The following is a 15,512-nucleotide window of genomic DNA, read 5'->3' on the forward strand; positions in this document are numbered from 1 at the left end:
TCTCCCAGGGAAAGATCCAGTGAGAGCACCATCCAGCCTGGTGCAGCCCTGGCTGCCTGGCTCTCTCTATTTACCAAGGGGCCACAACCATAGAGTCTGGTGTAGTTTTCTTCGCTCCTCAGCTCTCTTTCTCCTGGAGAGGCACTCCTGGCCACAGTTTCTCCTCTGTTGCCCTAGGGTGAGGCTATGCTGTGGGGGTGACCCCGAGCAGAGAAGAACATGACTCTCTGGGGTCCAGAACCCGTGACACAGGTTCAATGGAGTGAAGCCGTCCTAACACTCCACCGGGAGAGTCAGACTCTTGAGCACATGTAAATGCCTCACTGCACCAAAAAATCACTCCACTTCTGCTAAAGCGTTGGTAACTGTGGTTCCTAAACCTGGCTGTGCAACAGAATCACCTAAAGCCATTTCTTACAATGGGGTCCAAAGACCTGGGGGATCTAAGAAAGTACCTGTAGAGGTCTCCTTCAGGTTTTCTATGAGAATGTTTAATTTGTCCTTTTGCTTTAATGACAGCAGTTTTTTTTCAAAATGACTACATGCACAGCTGCAGTTTCAGGGAAACCAGCCCATAACTGTGCATTGCCGCAAAGCTCAGGTTTCCATTGAGGTTAATGCCTGCTTGCAGCCTGGGACTTCAGAGACTGAATCAGCCAGATTCCAGCAAGAGGGTGTGCTCTACGGTCTGATGCTCAAAGTGTAGAGTTCAGACCAGCACCATCAGATACCTGTAGCCTGTCAGAAATGTGGGTTCTCGGGTCCCCGGAACTTCTGAATCAGAACCTGTGATCTAAGGAGATGCCCAGGGGATTCACGCAGATTACTGTCTGTGCAGACCTGGTCTGAATCCCTGGCCTCCTTGCTTTTCTGCAGCATTTGTAAATGAATGACTCCCTATTTTCCACCTAAGTTCCCACTTCTAATTACTATACAGTAGCTTTCCATTGTCTGTTGGCCCCACTAAAGGCTCTGTCATCAAATCAGTCCATATACTGAACTCAGAGATGAGGCTGGCAGTGGTGTCCTGCTGCCATGAGGATGGGGTGCGGTCCCCTGAGGATGACACCCACAGGAGATGCGCACCTAGGCTCCCTCTCTGCTTCTTTACAGACCCACAAACACATGCGAAGGTAAATTACACAGCACCAGCCAAATCCCATGGACGGAGGAGCCTGGTAGGCTGCAGTCCATGGGGTCGCTAGGAGTCGGACACGACTGAGCGACTTCACTTTCACTTTTCACTTTCATGCATTGGAGAAGGAAATGGCAACCCACTCCAGTGTTCTTGCCTGGAGAATCCCAGGGATGGGGAAGCCTGCTGCGCTGCCGTCTCTGGGGTCGCACAGAGTCGGACACGACTGAAGCGACTTAGCAGCAGGAGCAGCAGCCATATTCCTGCCCTCCTGACCAAAGGCCCCAGGCTGGCCAGCCTTAGGGATGAGGATGGGCCCAGAATGGGAACCGTGTGCGTGGAGCTAGACCCTCCCACAGAAGTTGACACAGGCTGTGGACATCACCAGGAGCACAGGAGCGAGGCAGGGCGGCAAGGAGGGGCTTGGGAGCCTGTGGCCCTCTTGACTCTGGGTGGGCTCCCCATCAGGCCCTGCCCTGGTCCCTCCAACATCAGGGCAGCCTGGGGCCCTCCCTCATGCGGCCCAGGACTCACAGGATGTAGCAGATGACCCCGATGCTCCACATGTCCGTGGCATAGCCAATGGGCTCATAGTTGATCACTTCGGGTGCGACGAACTCCGGGGTGCCAAAGAGGACCTTCAGAGACCCCGCATTCTCTGCAACCAGGATGGAGAGCGATCAATCACTGGAACATCCCTAAGCCAACCCGAGGTGAGTCGATGCCAGGAGGGACACAAGTCAGGCCGGCCTTCAGCAGCTCTCCCCTTGCAAAACGGCACAGAGACAACGGTCTCCTCACAGAAAAAGTGCACAGACACACCAGTAAAACGGACAAACTACACGTGCAACTCAGATGTCTAGGGTGAGGTTGGGGGAGTGGGGAGAGACCATGACAGCCCTGCCCCGGATGGAATGGCCTTCTGTGCGTCTGTCTCTCCCACGAGCTTCCCGATGCAGGGGTTGTGACTTGTGCTTGACAATAACCTCCACCGTGCACTCTGTCGTGAGTGCTCCGCTGCCTGCTTTATGAAGACTTTCCTGTTTAATACTCTTGCCTAAGAAGGAGCATGACCCCCATTTCCTAAGGAGGAAAGGGAGGCCCAGGGACTGATTCGCCCACCCAGTTAATGGTGGTCAGGACCTAACCCAGTAGTCTGACTCCTGAGCTGCGCGCCCCTTCTCCTTGTACCACTTTTCCACATGCAGCGTCATGTCTCTCCTCCCAGGAGCTGCCGGGAGGTTAGTCAGGAAAAGCCATAACCCCTAGGTGGTGCCTCTGAGCCCTAAAGGACCATCACCCACCAAAATGATTCCAGGGCTGGGTACTAAGTCCCCGTCTGCCTTCCCCTGTCACGCCCTGCCTCCTGCAAATGCAGGAACAGCAGAGATGCTTCAGAGGACCCTGGCCTAGACCTAGGGCCTGATTCCACTGCAGCTCGTGGTGGGACTTGCTGGGCAAAGTTACATGGACCTCAGCTTCCTGGTCTATTACTGAGGCTCACAAATCTGCGCTGCCTACCTCACAGGGTTGCTGTGAGAATCAAATGAAGGAAAGGATGTGGAAGTGCTCTGGAGACTGGACAGCAGGATGCACCGTCACCAGAATGTTCTGCTGATGAAGGCGCCAGAGTGAAAATAATCATCATAATATAAACGAATAGCTGACCCCTATAAGTACTCGGGCGTCCCTGATAGCTCAGTTGGTAAAGAATCTGCCTGCAATGCAAGAGATCCCCATTTGATTCCTGGGTCGGGAAGATCCGCTAGAGAAGGGATAGGCTACCCACTCCAGTATTCTTGGGCTTCCCTTGTGGCTCAGCTGGTAAAGAATCTGCCTGCAGTGCAGGAGACCTGGGTTTGATCCCTGGGTTGGGAAGATCTGCTGGAGAAGGGAAAGGCTACTACCCACTCCAGTATTCTTGCCTGGAGAATTGTATAGTCCGTACAATTGTACGGACTGTATAGTCCACGGGGTCACAAAGAGTCCGACACGACTTTCACTATACAGTGCATACTATGCCCGAGGCACTGCTCTTATCATTCTAATGTATTAGCTCATTTGATTCCCTTAACAATTCTATGAGGTGGGTACCATTATTACCCCATTTTACAGATAATCTGAGATGTAAATTCCCACAGCTAGTAAGTGGGAGGGGCAGTCTCCACGGTCTCTGATCTCAGCTCCAATCTGGGGCATCCCCCTTAGCACCCACGGAATGGAGCACAAACAGCCACTGCCATGACGCGTTGGTGACAACAGGGGAGGCAGCTCAGCCTTACCCAACCTCCTGGCCAGACCGAAGTCGATGAGCTTGATCCTGGTGCCTGTCTTGTTGACACACATGATGTTCTCGGGCTTGAGGTCCAGGTGGACGATGCCCTGCTTGTGGATGTACTCCACCCCCTCTGAGATCTGCTTCATGTACTTGATGCACTCCCGCTCCGTCAGCTCAAAGTCCTCATCAATGATGCGCTCGAACAGCTCACCCCCGGACACGCTGCGGGGACAGAGCGGGCACTCAGACCGTAGGAGCGGGGAGACTGGCCTAGGACAGGCTAGGGGAGGGGTCAAGGGCAGGAACGCCCAGGGGTTGGGGGCGCTGGGCATGTTCTGCAGCTTTCTAAGTTCTAGGCCACTGCCTCATTATGTGGGTCTCAGCCTTCCATTGTGTTAGGAGGACACAGGCCTCCTGGTTTCCTGCTTGGGGGACCCTGCCTGTGCTTGCTAAGCTTTGGGGGGATTCAGGGAAACATCTAGGCTGGACAATTTCAGAGGTGGTCATGAGCTGAGAGATCCACAATGCTCTCCTGAGCAGAAAGGGTAACTGCCAGGTAGCCTGTTTCCCCCAGATTACTGTAGATGTGAGGGACCATCCTGTTCTCCAGCCATGTCTTTCAGCCGTAAAGAACTGAAACTTAAAATACTCACAGTCTCCATAAGCAGTGGCTTCACAAAGCCAGAAACAGAAAAATATCTCCAATAATAAGGAGCTTCAGCACATTTTCTAAAATTAATTGGCTGTAACTCATATTAATACTTGTAGTTGTGACCAATTTGCTTCCTCTGGCTAGGCCTATAGCATCAGTTTACTCCTCCATCCATAACTAACGTGTCTCATTGGCTGCCTGGCTCAGGCTGGGAGTGTAGTACATCCTTCCTGCCTGGATAGACTTTGGATCCTGGCCGTGGTGGTTCTGGGGCCTGCTGCAGGCACCTTTTGCTAAGGATTGGCCCAGAGGCTACAGCCAGCCAACATGTTACCCTTCAGTGCAAATGCATGGGGCCTCTCTCCCAGCCCTCCAACCCACCTTCCTTGCTCAGAAAGTTTAAAGCTCTCCTTGGTAACTTATGTAGCATCCAGACACTAGTACGCTCTTTTCCACAATGGCCTATAGATCCATCAGCTGAACAACGCTGAGTGGGCTTCTTTTTCGGCCTGTCCTCTTCCAAGGGCCTTCTCTCTTCTAAGGGAAGTCATCATCAAGAAGAGCAAGAGCTGAGCTTGAACCCTGACTTTGTGTGACAGTGGGCACATTACTTAACCCTTCTGAGCCCCAGTTTCCTCACCTGTGCCTACACCATAGTAGTTAGGAGTGAAGGAACTTCCGTAAAACATGCCTGACATACAGTGGGTGCTCAGAACATGTTAATTATCATTTGACAACCTTAAAGGGGTCAAATGGATCTTGTTTACTGACCCTTGAGGGAGAGACAGACAAAGATGCACAATGGGGCCCATGGGACCACTGAAGCCTTTGCAGGCTTCCATCACCACAGAACAGACTTTCACTTTTGAACTGGTAAAGGTCGGTTTGTTCCAGTGGCCACTGGGGGGCGCTAGAACCAACACTTTAGAACCAACTGAAAAGGAGGTCCCTGCGCAGCCAGGAGGTGGCGCCTCTGTCCTCAAACCCTTCATTTCTATTGCTCTCCACCCAGGCTCTAAATCAAACTAATTTCCCTTCATAAGTTCCTAGGTTTCAGGCTGTTCTTAACATCTCTGAGCCCGTTTCTATCTTCAAGGTGTCGGTAAAAATAGTGCCACCTCACAGGGTTTCTGTGAAGACTGACTGAATTAATTCAGGTAGTGTTTAGAAAAGTGCCTGGCATATAGTAAGTGCTCAATAATACTAATTATTATTATTATTTTAAAACAACCAGTTGCAGAGGAGGCTATGGTTGAAATACAGACTCCCAAGCTTCTCTCCTGTAGATTCTGATTTAGAAAATCTTGGCAGGGTCTGTGATCCGTATTTTCAGTGAGTACCGCAGGTCATTCTTACCATCAGATAAGTTTGAGAAATACTGGTTTACTCAATTACCACCCCTGGGAGGCCAGCTGAAATTCACGTCCCCTGATAAACCACTCTCGATTTCATCATATGATCATTCCTTCTGTGGGTTCCCATAGTCTCATCTCTGAACATTTTGCTTCAAGTCTGCTTTGTTTTAATGTTGTTTGTGAATATGTCTGGAAAAAGTCTGGTTCATCTCTAGACCCCTGTTTATACCTGGCAATATCTGGCACAGACAAGGTATCCCAAAAGGTTTGGTTTTAAATATTCTGAAAACGCAAGCAACCTTTTTTTTTTTTGTAGCGTCCTTGGGAGTGTCTGTGGCAATGAGTGGTAGAAATCTGAGCCATGGAGATGGTTACTGCTGCATTTCCAGAGGTAGTCTATTCAACAAAGGTGCATACAGATTCACACCAATTCAAACCTATTTAATGTATTTTGAAAACTGTTCCTGTGGTTCATTTTCAAGGATGGTAGGGCTTACACAAATAGGATTATTGCTTCTGTATAGGTTTATCTTCCAAATGCTCAAGACTCTGGGTGGAAAGAAGCTACCATCCACAGCAATGGGATAAAGCCACAGGCCAAGATTGGGCCAAGGAAATGTATACTTAATAGATAAATAGTGAGAGCGGGAGTGAATGAACTAATGAATACCCACCTTATCCCAAGGGACTGTATTTATCCCCCAACTGTAGATAATGGCCAGCCCTCGTTGGCAGCCAGAAGGACGCTACTCTATGGGGCTCCACACCCCGTCCCTGCCCTTGTGTCATGGCAGCCAGCTGCTTCTCCTTTGATCAGTTTTGCCAATGGTAGCACAAAGGTAAGACAGGCAACGGATGACTCAGCCTAAGCTGCATCTGCTTGGGTGCTCAGGGTCCTACCACCACTTGGAATGTCCCACAAGGACCATCCCTGACTCCCTGAAGGGGAGTCTGAAGGAACCCTTGTAACAGAGAAACACTGCTACAATGGTGGGGCCTTGTCCTGTAATCAAAGGTCAGAAAGGCTGAAGATACTTTAACTCTGCTTTCTCAGTGTATGTGAGGCAGCTGATCTGAAAGCTGGGACCTTGGAATACAGTTTCATTTTTCTGTATCACCAGGGATTGTCCTTCTCTTAATCTGTTTATCCATCAAACAAGGAGAAGAACAAATTGTACTGCTGAAAGCCAACCTTTTCCCTGTCAATGCCAGGTCTATTTAAGCTGGAAGGGAAGGACAGACGGAGTATCAATCTACTCCTTCAACTTTAGTCGAGCTCCTATCAAGGGGCAAGCTCCTTACTGCAAGTGCAGGAGAATCATCTGGTGTCTGTGCATGGAAGACTCACTCCTGTCCATGGGGGAGGCGTGGGGCAGAGGGATGAAAGCCAGACCAGATGAAGCCTTCTTACGTTTTCTCCCAACATTTTCCATCCAGCTTGCCAAGTCCCAATTCCAAGCTAAGTATGGTATTCTGCCCACTGGTGCTGCTGCCCGGCCTCACCCAGGCCGGGCTGCCTCCTACCCCCTCCTGCACCTTCTCATGAACTTGCTTAAGGTTTAATTTCTAAAGATGAGACATTTTTTCACATGTCCCCACATGCCCACACTTCCTGGACCAAGCAACCTGCTGTACAATAAATGTGAAGAGCAGAAGCCCACGGGGCTGTTGTGGGGGCATGACGAGTGAGGCCATGCACTCGGGCGGAATCTTCCCTAGAAGTGTGGAGCGAAGTTTGAATTGGGGGTTGAAAACTGATTCCAACTGACGAATGAGGATTTTCTTTGAATCTGTGTGAAAGTTGCACAGAACTTCAGAATTTAAAAAGTCTCATCAAATACTGCTCTTCAGGGGAAGGATTTCATAATTACAGAATCATGGCTCAACAGTCATAGAAGCTGCCCCCGGGCTTCCTGAAAAGTAGGATTTCCACACATTTAGTTGTGTGTTAAAATGCTCACAAAATAATTTTAAGTGGAGAAAAGACTGGGATATAGAAAAAGTCAATGCATCATACTCCTAAGAATAACTCTCAGTTATAAAGCCTCTGCCTGACACATGTTATTCCATCTAAGTCCCACTTTATTCACGGGGTGGTTTACAGCCTCCTTTTACAGATAATAAAACTAACAACTGGTACACTTGGGTAACTTATTCAAGGTCATGCAACAAGAGGCGGAGCAGGGATTGGAGTGAGGTTGCTCAGACTCAAGTCTGTCTCTTCACCGTGACTGCCCTCCCCGAGGAGCACAGACTGAAAGGAAACACACCAAAAGGCTCAAGAAGTGCAGGGAGTCACTCCTCAAACTGGGGCTGCCTCGCTGGCTTCAGCTTTCCTAGGAAAGGACACTGAGATGTTAACAGGGTCCTCTCCAAAGGACTGAGATCCCTGAGTCTCGGCATGAGCAATTCAAGGATGCTGGAGGCGATTTCAGAATATTGCCAAAGCTTTCAAATGCACATCTCCTTTGTTCCAGCACTCCCACACTTCGTGGGATTTATCCTATGGATGTAAAGCAGGCATGAGGGTAAAGATGTATGTACAAGGTTACAAACACTGCCTTTTTGTAAAGCAAAAGCCTGGAAAACATCCAAGCCCCTATCAAAAGAAGACAAATAAACTGTGGTCTATGTACATGATGAGATCCCAGGGAGAAGGGAGAATGAGGAACCACTGGCTGCTGGTATGGGCCTCTCCAAGGCACACTGTTGAATGCAAAGAAACCAAGTATAGAATATTGAGTGCAGCTTCTCTTTGGGTTAAGGGGTGAGAAATATGAAAATATATGTGAATTATATCTATAAGTGGGCTTCCCTTGTAGCTCAGTTGGTAAAGAATCCATCTACAATGCAGGAGACCCGGGTTCGATTCCTGGGTTGGGAAGATCCCCTGGAGAAGGAAATGGCAACCCACTCCAGTATTCTTGCCTGGACAATCTCATGGACTGTAGTCTGCCAGGCTCCCCTGTCCATGGAATCACAAAAGTCGGACACGACTTAGCGACTAAACCACCACCACCAAACCACCACCACCATATCTATAAATAATAAATGATTGCATTTCAATAAAGAAACTTTGGAAGGACACAGAACTAACAAAATTCATTACCGGTGGTGATGAGGGGTAGATGGGGGACAGGTGTGGGAATGAGACTTTCATTGTATATTTTCTTATATTTTTTGATATGATTGTATCATATACTTTTAAAATTCAGATTATAAAAAGGAGAGGAAATGCTTAAAAAATACACACTGTGGAGGAGGCCTGGCTTACCGACTCTAGTATGCGCATTTGTGTGTGTGTTTGTGTGTATGTGTCTGTTGTGTGTATGTGTGTGTGTGTTTGTGCACACGCAGACCAGCAGCTCAGAGGGAAGAAAGAGAAGGTTGGGACTTGAAGAAACAACAGAATCCAGGGAAGCCTTGGCTGAATGTCATCTGGTCATCTCCCTGCCTCTGTACAGCCAGCTCAGAAAGCACTGCTCTTGGGTGAGTGAGAGGTGAAGAGAGAGCAAACCAGCATGGGCCAGGGGCACGCAGGACAGAGCAGAGGGCAGGAGCAAGGCTGGGCCCCCTTCTCCCTCACAGGCTCTATCCCCCACTTCTGCTCTAAAGCCACCTTAGGTCAGGATGCCCCGAATGAAACCAAGGAGGCACAGGGGCTGCCCTGGCCTTTCACAGGGAGGTGAGGGGCAAAGGGGTCCTCAAGGACCTAACAGTGTGTTCTGGAGCTGAGCAGAGGGCAGGGGAGGGCAGTGGGCTGGGAGCAGCACCGTGCACAGTGGGCTGTTCTCAGTGGTCAGCACCTGGCCAGACGGGCTGCAGAGTGTCATGCACGTCCCAGTCCTGCCTGGAGTGCTCTCCATCTTGGGGGGCGGGGGTAGGGTGGGGGGGGCAGTAGGGGAGGAACAGGAGGGCCTCCCGGACCCACTGCGCCAGGGCCACCCCTCGCCGGACCACTCACATCTCCAGGACCATGACAATGTTGGCCTTCTCTTCGAAGGCGTCCACACACTGGACCAGCTTGGGGTGGTGCAGGCAGTTCATGATGCTGATCTCCTGCCGGATGTTCTCTTTCTCCTTGGCCGAATACGCCTTGAAGAATTTCCCTGCCCAGATTTTTCCAGTTTTCTTTTCTACAAGTCGAAAGACCTGTCCAAATTTCCCACTGTGAATGAAAGGAAGAGAGAAATTTAGCCCAGCTGTCCACCGAATGGGGATGGCCAAGCGGCAGCCTGTGGGACACATGTGGCCCCTGCCCCTCTTTTTATAAATAAAGTTTTCCTGGAACACAGCCATGCCCATTTGTGTCCACATTGTCTGTGGCTGCCTTTGGGTTTCAGGAGCAGAGCAGGAGCTGCAGTGCCGAATTGGCCCACAAACCCTAAAATATTCATTATCTGGCCCTTTACAGAAAAAGCTGGCCAGTCCCTGCTCTAGATCAATGGAGCACATTGCTAAGGCTGACAAATCTGCTCTCCATCACTGGTCAATGTCAGCCCGTGTATGGCCCCACATTCTTACCCAAACTCTGTCTAGTCCTGCTGTTCTATTAGTAAATACTTTCTTTTTTTGGCCGCACCATGGTATGTGGGATCTTAGCTCTTCATCCAGGGATTGAACCCATGCCCCTTGCAGTGGAAGTGCAGACTCTTAACCACTGGACTGCCAGGGAAGTCCTTGCTATTCTTTTAGGACCGTCATTTCCTTGGGCTGAGGCCTCAGTCTTGGCAACAGACTTTTTTTCCTTTCCCCCCAAAGGGATCCATGACATCAGGCTGAGGAAGTCCTCCCCAAATACAGAGAATTTCTGGGAAACTGCCTTGCCTCCACACACTTTCAGCACCGGGGCCATGGAGACAGCCTAGCAAGGCCCTGTTTCCTCCGTGGTGATGGGTGGTGGCAGTCTTCTGACCTCACTCCTGCCACAGCACAGGGTCCTTGTTCGGGACTCTTATGAGGTTGATGGCACTCCTTTACTTGCCAGAAACCCTCCGGAAATAAAAGCTGAGCCCCATTATTTTTTCTTCCACCTTCCATCCTCCTCCAAGGACAGATGGTCAGAGGGAGGCAGGAGGCCCTGGATGCTGCTGCTGCTGGCGGGGACAGCCTGGCTATGCCCAGGCCTCAGTGTTGGGGTCTGAGTCCATTGGTGTCTCCACAACCCAGGGAAGAGCCTGAGCAAAGACTGTGGACCAAGCTCGCGGTGTGAGGGGTGATGATGGGAGCTGTGTATCCAGCGGGCATATTTTGCTGCAGCACTAAAGCTAGACCGGTTGAATGGGAGCATAGATCCAAGGGAAGGGATCTTACAGACAGGCCAAGCCAGCCCGGCTGCCCTGGGTTATGTCCTGCGGGAGGGATGGGGGCGGGGGCGCAGAGAAGGAAGGACCTGCTTAAGCTTGCGGAGTTGAGCCCCGGGCACAGCAGCTCCTAAGACAGCCCTGGACTGGTGATGCTTTTGTGGGTATTCGCAGGTCAAGTCTTCCCAGAACCTCAGTCTGGGGAGTTGGCAGAACCCAGGGAAGGACGGGAAGAGGAGGCATGGAATTTAACCTCGCGCCACCCTCACTCTGGGGTCCAGAAGGGGGCCCACTCCACTTCCCACTCCACTTACGATCCTAGTCTCTCTTCGATGTCATAGAAGTCGGACACTTTCTGCTCGGTATTGACCGTGACGGTCCGGTAGTCGACCTCAGGCTCCTTCTCATCTGCAGGGTTGGGGCGGGGTGAGTGTGAGCCATCAGATCCCTCCTCACCCCCATCCACCCCTCGAGTCTACCCAAGGACAGGGCCCAGCACTCACCGTCATCTGACACCTCCACTTCGTCCTTCGGCTCTGGGGGCAGAGAGGATACAGGTGATTAATACTGAAGGTCCCGTGAGCTAAGCAAGCTGGGGGCCTTGTCTGGCTTCAGCCTTCCCAAGCACGAGACTAAGCCCAGAGCTCTGTGCATCGCCATGGGATCAGAGGCTTCACACTGCAACAGGGCCACGAATACACTGACAGGCCCTGGCCTCCTCACCCCACCCAGCCCCTCCTCCATCCCCACCTTTCAAGGTCTCCTAGACATGTCCATCTTCACATTTTTCTAGTTTCTAGAACCTACAGACAACTTGGATAGTCCCTTTCTGCTGCTGCTGCTGCTGTTAAGTCACTTTAGTTGTGTCCAACTCTATGCAACCTCAGAGATGGCAGCCCACCAGGCTCCCCCGTCCCTGGGATTCTCCAGGCAAGAACACTGGAGTGGATTGCCATTTCCTTCTCCAGTGCATGAAGGTGGAAAATGAAAGTGAAGTCGCTCAGTCGTGTCCGACTCTGAGCGACCCCATGGACTGCAGCCTACCAGGCTCCTCTGCCTATGGGATTTTCCAGGCAAGAGTACTGGAGTGGGTTGCCATTGCCTTCTCCTCTTATAGTTTCTACTAGTATCAAATCCATTTATCTATTTACTGAGCTTTTTCTGGAATTCTAGCCGTGTACCAGATATCTTGCCAGTGATTGTGGGTATACAAAACAAAATACAGATGGTGTGATCTCTCCATCATGGTGTGATTTCTTGGAGCTTATAATTTAGTTGGAGAGGCAAATATACATATACTTGAAATACCCATTATGAGTGTTATATGGGGAAGCACATGTTATTGCCACACAAACCAAGTAGACAATGGAGGAAAGTGACCCAAGTGGGTAAGTACAAAGTCAGAGCAATTAATCTGGGAAGAAGGAGCCACTGAGCTGTGTCTTAGAGGAAATAATGGAATACAGTGAGAAGGGTGATGTCATGCAGGAAACCAGCAAGGAGGGACGTGAGCAGCCCATGCTGGCTGTTCACACAGCTATGTCAGGGTGGGAAGAGGGACATGAATGTCCAGAGGAACACACCCAGTCCCGAGGTCCTGGTTTTCCTTTGCTTTAGCATAAATTGCTGGGCTGGCGGAAGCACAAACTGGAATCAAGATTGCCAGAAGAAATAACAATAACCTCAGATAGGCAGATGACACCACCCTTATGGCAGAAAGTGAAGAGGAACTAAAAAGCCTCTTGGTGAAAGTGAAAGAGGAGAGTGAAAAAGTTGGCTTAAAGCTCAACATTCAGAAAACTAAGATCATGGCATCTGGTCCCCATGGCAAATAGATGGGGAAACAGTGGCTGACTTTATTTTTCTGGGCTCCAAAACCACTGCAGATGGTGATTGCAGCCATGAAATTAAAAGACGCTTACTCCTTGGAAGGAAAGTTATGATGAACCTAGACAGCATATTAAAAAGCAGAGCCATTATTTTGCCAACAAAGGTCCATCTAGTCAAGGCTATGGTTTTTCTAGTAGTTATGTATGGATGTGAGAGTTGGACTATAAAGAAAGCTGAGTGCCAAAGAATTGATGCTTTTGAACTGTGGTGTTGGAGAAGACTCTTGAGAGTCCCTTGGACTGCAAGGAGATCCAACCAGTCCATCCTAAAGGAGATCAGTCCTGGGTGTTCATTGCAAGGACTGATGCTGAAGCTGAAACTCCAATACTTTGGCCACCTGATGCGAAGAGCTGACTCATTTGAAAAGACCCTGATGCTGGAAAAGATTGAGGGCAGGAGGAGAAGGGGACGACAGAGGATGAGATAGCTGGGTGGCATCACCGACTTGATGGACATGGGTTTGGGTGAACTCCGGGAGTTGGTGATGGACAGGGAGGCCTGGCGTGCTGCAGTTCATGGGGTCGCAAAGAGTTGGACATGACTGAGCGACTGAACTGAACTGAATCTGTTCCTAAAGGGCCATTGTGGCTTCTTGACCGTGGCCAAGTACCTTTTGCTTCCTGGGCTACAGTTTCCTCATCTGTAAAAGGAAAGCGCTGTATTTCTGGGTGATTTCTAGGGCCCCTGGCTAGCCCTGGGGTCCATGCTTTGTGATGTTCTAGGTGCTGCTTGGCCACAATGTGGACTGTGTCCCAGTTGACAGCGGGAGCCAAGGGAGGCTTCCAGAAGATGTGGAAGGACCCGGCGAAGCCAGAGAGGGAGGACAAAGATTTCTAGAGTGTGTGTGTGCGTGTGTGTGTGTGCGCACAAGATGAAGGAAAAGGGTATGATTTGCTGAAAGTCCTAGCAGAGCAAGACTGAGGATAGGAAGTGGACGGCAGGTAGAAGGAAGACCAGAGCAGATGGGTGGAGGGGTTTGTTAGATGCTGGCCAGCTGGGAGGGTTTGTATGGGAGCGGGCTCAGCTTCACAAATGGGATGAAGGTGCGGGTCAGGGACAAGGTGCAGCTCAGAACTGTGGATAGTGAACCCCTCTGTTCAGCTGAGGGCAGAACAAATGACCGAAATCTAAGCAGACAACCCGAGAAAAGCCACACAGTTCCCATACCAGACAAGGACCCCTTACTAGAAAAGAGTCTTGAAAGAGATGATAAGCACATGACCAGGAACAAAAGAGGCTCTGACTTGTTTAGAGTTATGAAAACACTGTGGGTGAAGTTTAGAACACAAGTGGGATTGGAAGCAATATTTATTACATAAAGGAAAGTGCCAGGGAAAAATAAAAATACAACATGATCAGTGGGGACTCTAAGAGTAGTGGTAGGGTTCACAGAAATTCCCGGGATGTGAGTAAAACTGATTAAATCAAATCACAGATTTGAGAGTTGAGAGTGAGACTGCCAGAGACATAGCCAACCAGAACGTGCGTGAGAGCGACGCAGCTGGAAGGTAGTGATGGAGTCACACTGTCAGGGAGAATTGGATCATTCACACTTTCAGCCTCACAAGTCCTGGGGTATCTAGTTAGGACCAAAATTGGGAGCCCAGTTCCTCAACCAAGTTCTCTGGCCAGCAGAATGCTGTCACTGGGGAAATGTGCTCTGGCTGCAAATAGGTATTATTATTCTGTCCTGGGTAGAACCTGGGGCCATGTGATCCTGGAATGCTGGCTGTTAGACAGTCTTGATGGAGCTGGAAGAAGTATGGGTCATTGACAGGAAGAGCTGCCATGTGGAGACAGTCAGAAAGGGTTAGGCCTCTCTAGTTGGGAAAGGGGCCTAAAGCAGACATGATTAAAGAAAAAAATCACAATAGCCAAGGGTAAGGTTAGGGTTATGAACTTTCACCAACTAATGAATACTATAACTTGGGAGAACAAATTAGTGTTACACCCCATATAGGGGGAAGGCTGTAGGCATATGGAAATCACATCTCAAGAGTTACCATAAGAAGAATAAACAGGTTCAAGAAATGTTCAGTTGAGTTCAACAATGGTATTTCAGATAGGACTTTAAGAAAGCAAGAGATTCAACATCCATTCAATCACTAACTAAGTACCCATGGATGCCAGTTACTGGATGGGGACTTAGAGACAAAATATTAATGATAATAACTACATTTAGTGTCAGGGAACTCCATTGTCCTGATGGGGCATCATCAGGAGGCCCCAACTGAGACAGTGGTTTGACCTGTCTTGACCTTTCAGTGCCCACACCACACATGCTGGTGTGAAATGAGCAGCAGGATGGGAGAGGACAGAGAGGCAAGCTTTCTTGACCTGGAATCTCCAGGAGAAATGGTCTGTCTTCTCCTAGTGAAGGAGCAGCAGCAGTATCGTGAGCCCTCGAGGGACTTTCCGGCAACCTGTCCCCCAGAGGCATATTCCAGGTTGCCCTGAAAGAGCAGGCAGTTCTAGAACTCGCCTCTCCCCATCTCTCTGACACCAGCTAGAAGTGGTGTTAGCTGCCGTCACCTCAAACACCACACCTACCCTCACCTCCTGCCTTTCTCCCTAGCAGTCAAGACACAGAGCGCCTTCCTGATCCATGGCTGTAGGGACACAGCTCAGGCTCAGGGAATCCACGCCTCTGTCTCTGTCTCACTGCTACATGGCAACCCTTCCTCTGTGTGGGACGTGGACCAAGGCTCCAGGCTGAGACAATTCCCTTCCTCCTTTTCCTTTTTGTCCTGCCTCCACTCTGTTTGCAGGGGGAACGGTCAGGTGAGGAACAGTCCCAGAGGAGTGGGGGAAAGACCACAGTTCAATTAGTCAAGCTCTCTGAGCATCAAGGGGCAGTAATGAGAGAGGTGGCCGTTGAGCATCCATCTTTCCACTGAGG

General features: G+C 50.0%; 1 protein-coding gene across 4 annotated transcripts in view; it reads right to left on the minus strand.

The window, feature by feature from the left end:
• Positions 1-15,512, minus strand: part of MYLK (myosin light chain kinase) — a 191,886-nt gene that overhangs the window by 21,399 nt on the left and 154,975 nt on the right. For all 4 annotated transcript variants that reach the window (XM_055568413.1, XM_055568414.1, XM_055568411.1 and 1 more), the window contains 5 exons: positions 11,227-11,259; positions 11,038-11,131; positions 9,385-9,588; positions 3,418-3,635; positions 1,670-1,793 (listed from right to left, as the gene is read on the minus strand). In XM_055568413.1, the coding sequence (XP_055424388.1) occupies positions 1,670-1,793; positions 3,418-3,635; positions 9,385-9,588; positions 11,038-11,131; positions 11,227-11,259 (673 nt within the window). The remainder of the gene's footprint in view (positions 1-1,669; positions 1,794-3,417; positions 3,636-9,384; positions 9,589-11,037; positions 11,132-11,226; positions 11,260-15,512) is intronic.

This window comes from Bubalus kerabau, chromosome 2 (genome assembly GCF_029407905.1).
Source record: "Bubalus kerabau isolate K-KA32 ecotype Philippines breed swamp buffalo chromosome 2, PCC_UOA_SB_1v2, whole genome shotgun sequence".
Taxonomy (NCBI): Eukaryota; Metazoa; Chordata; class Mammalia; order Artiodactyla; family Bovidae; genus Bubalus; species Bubalus kerabau.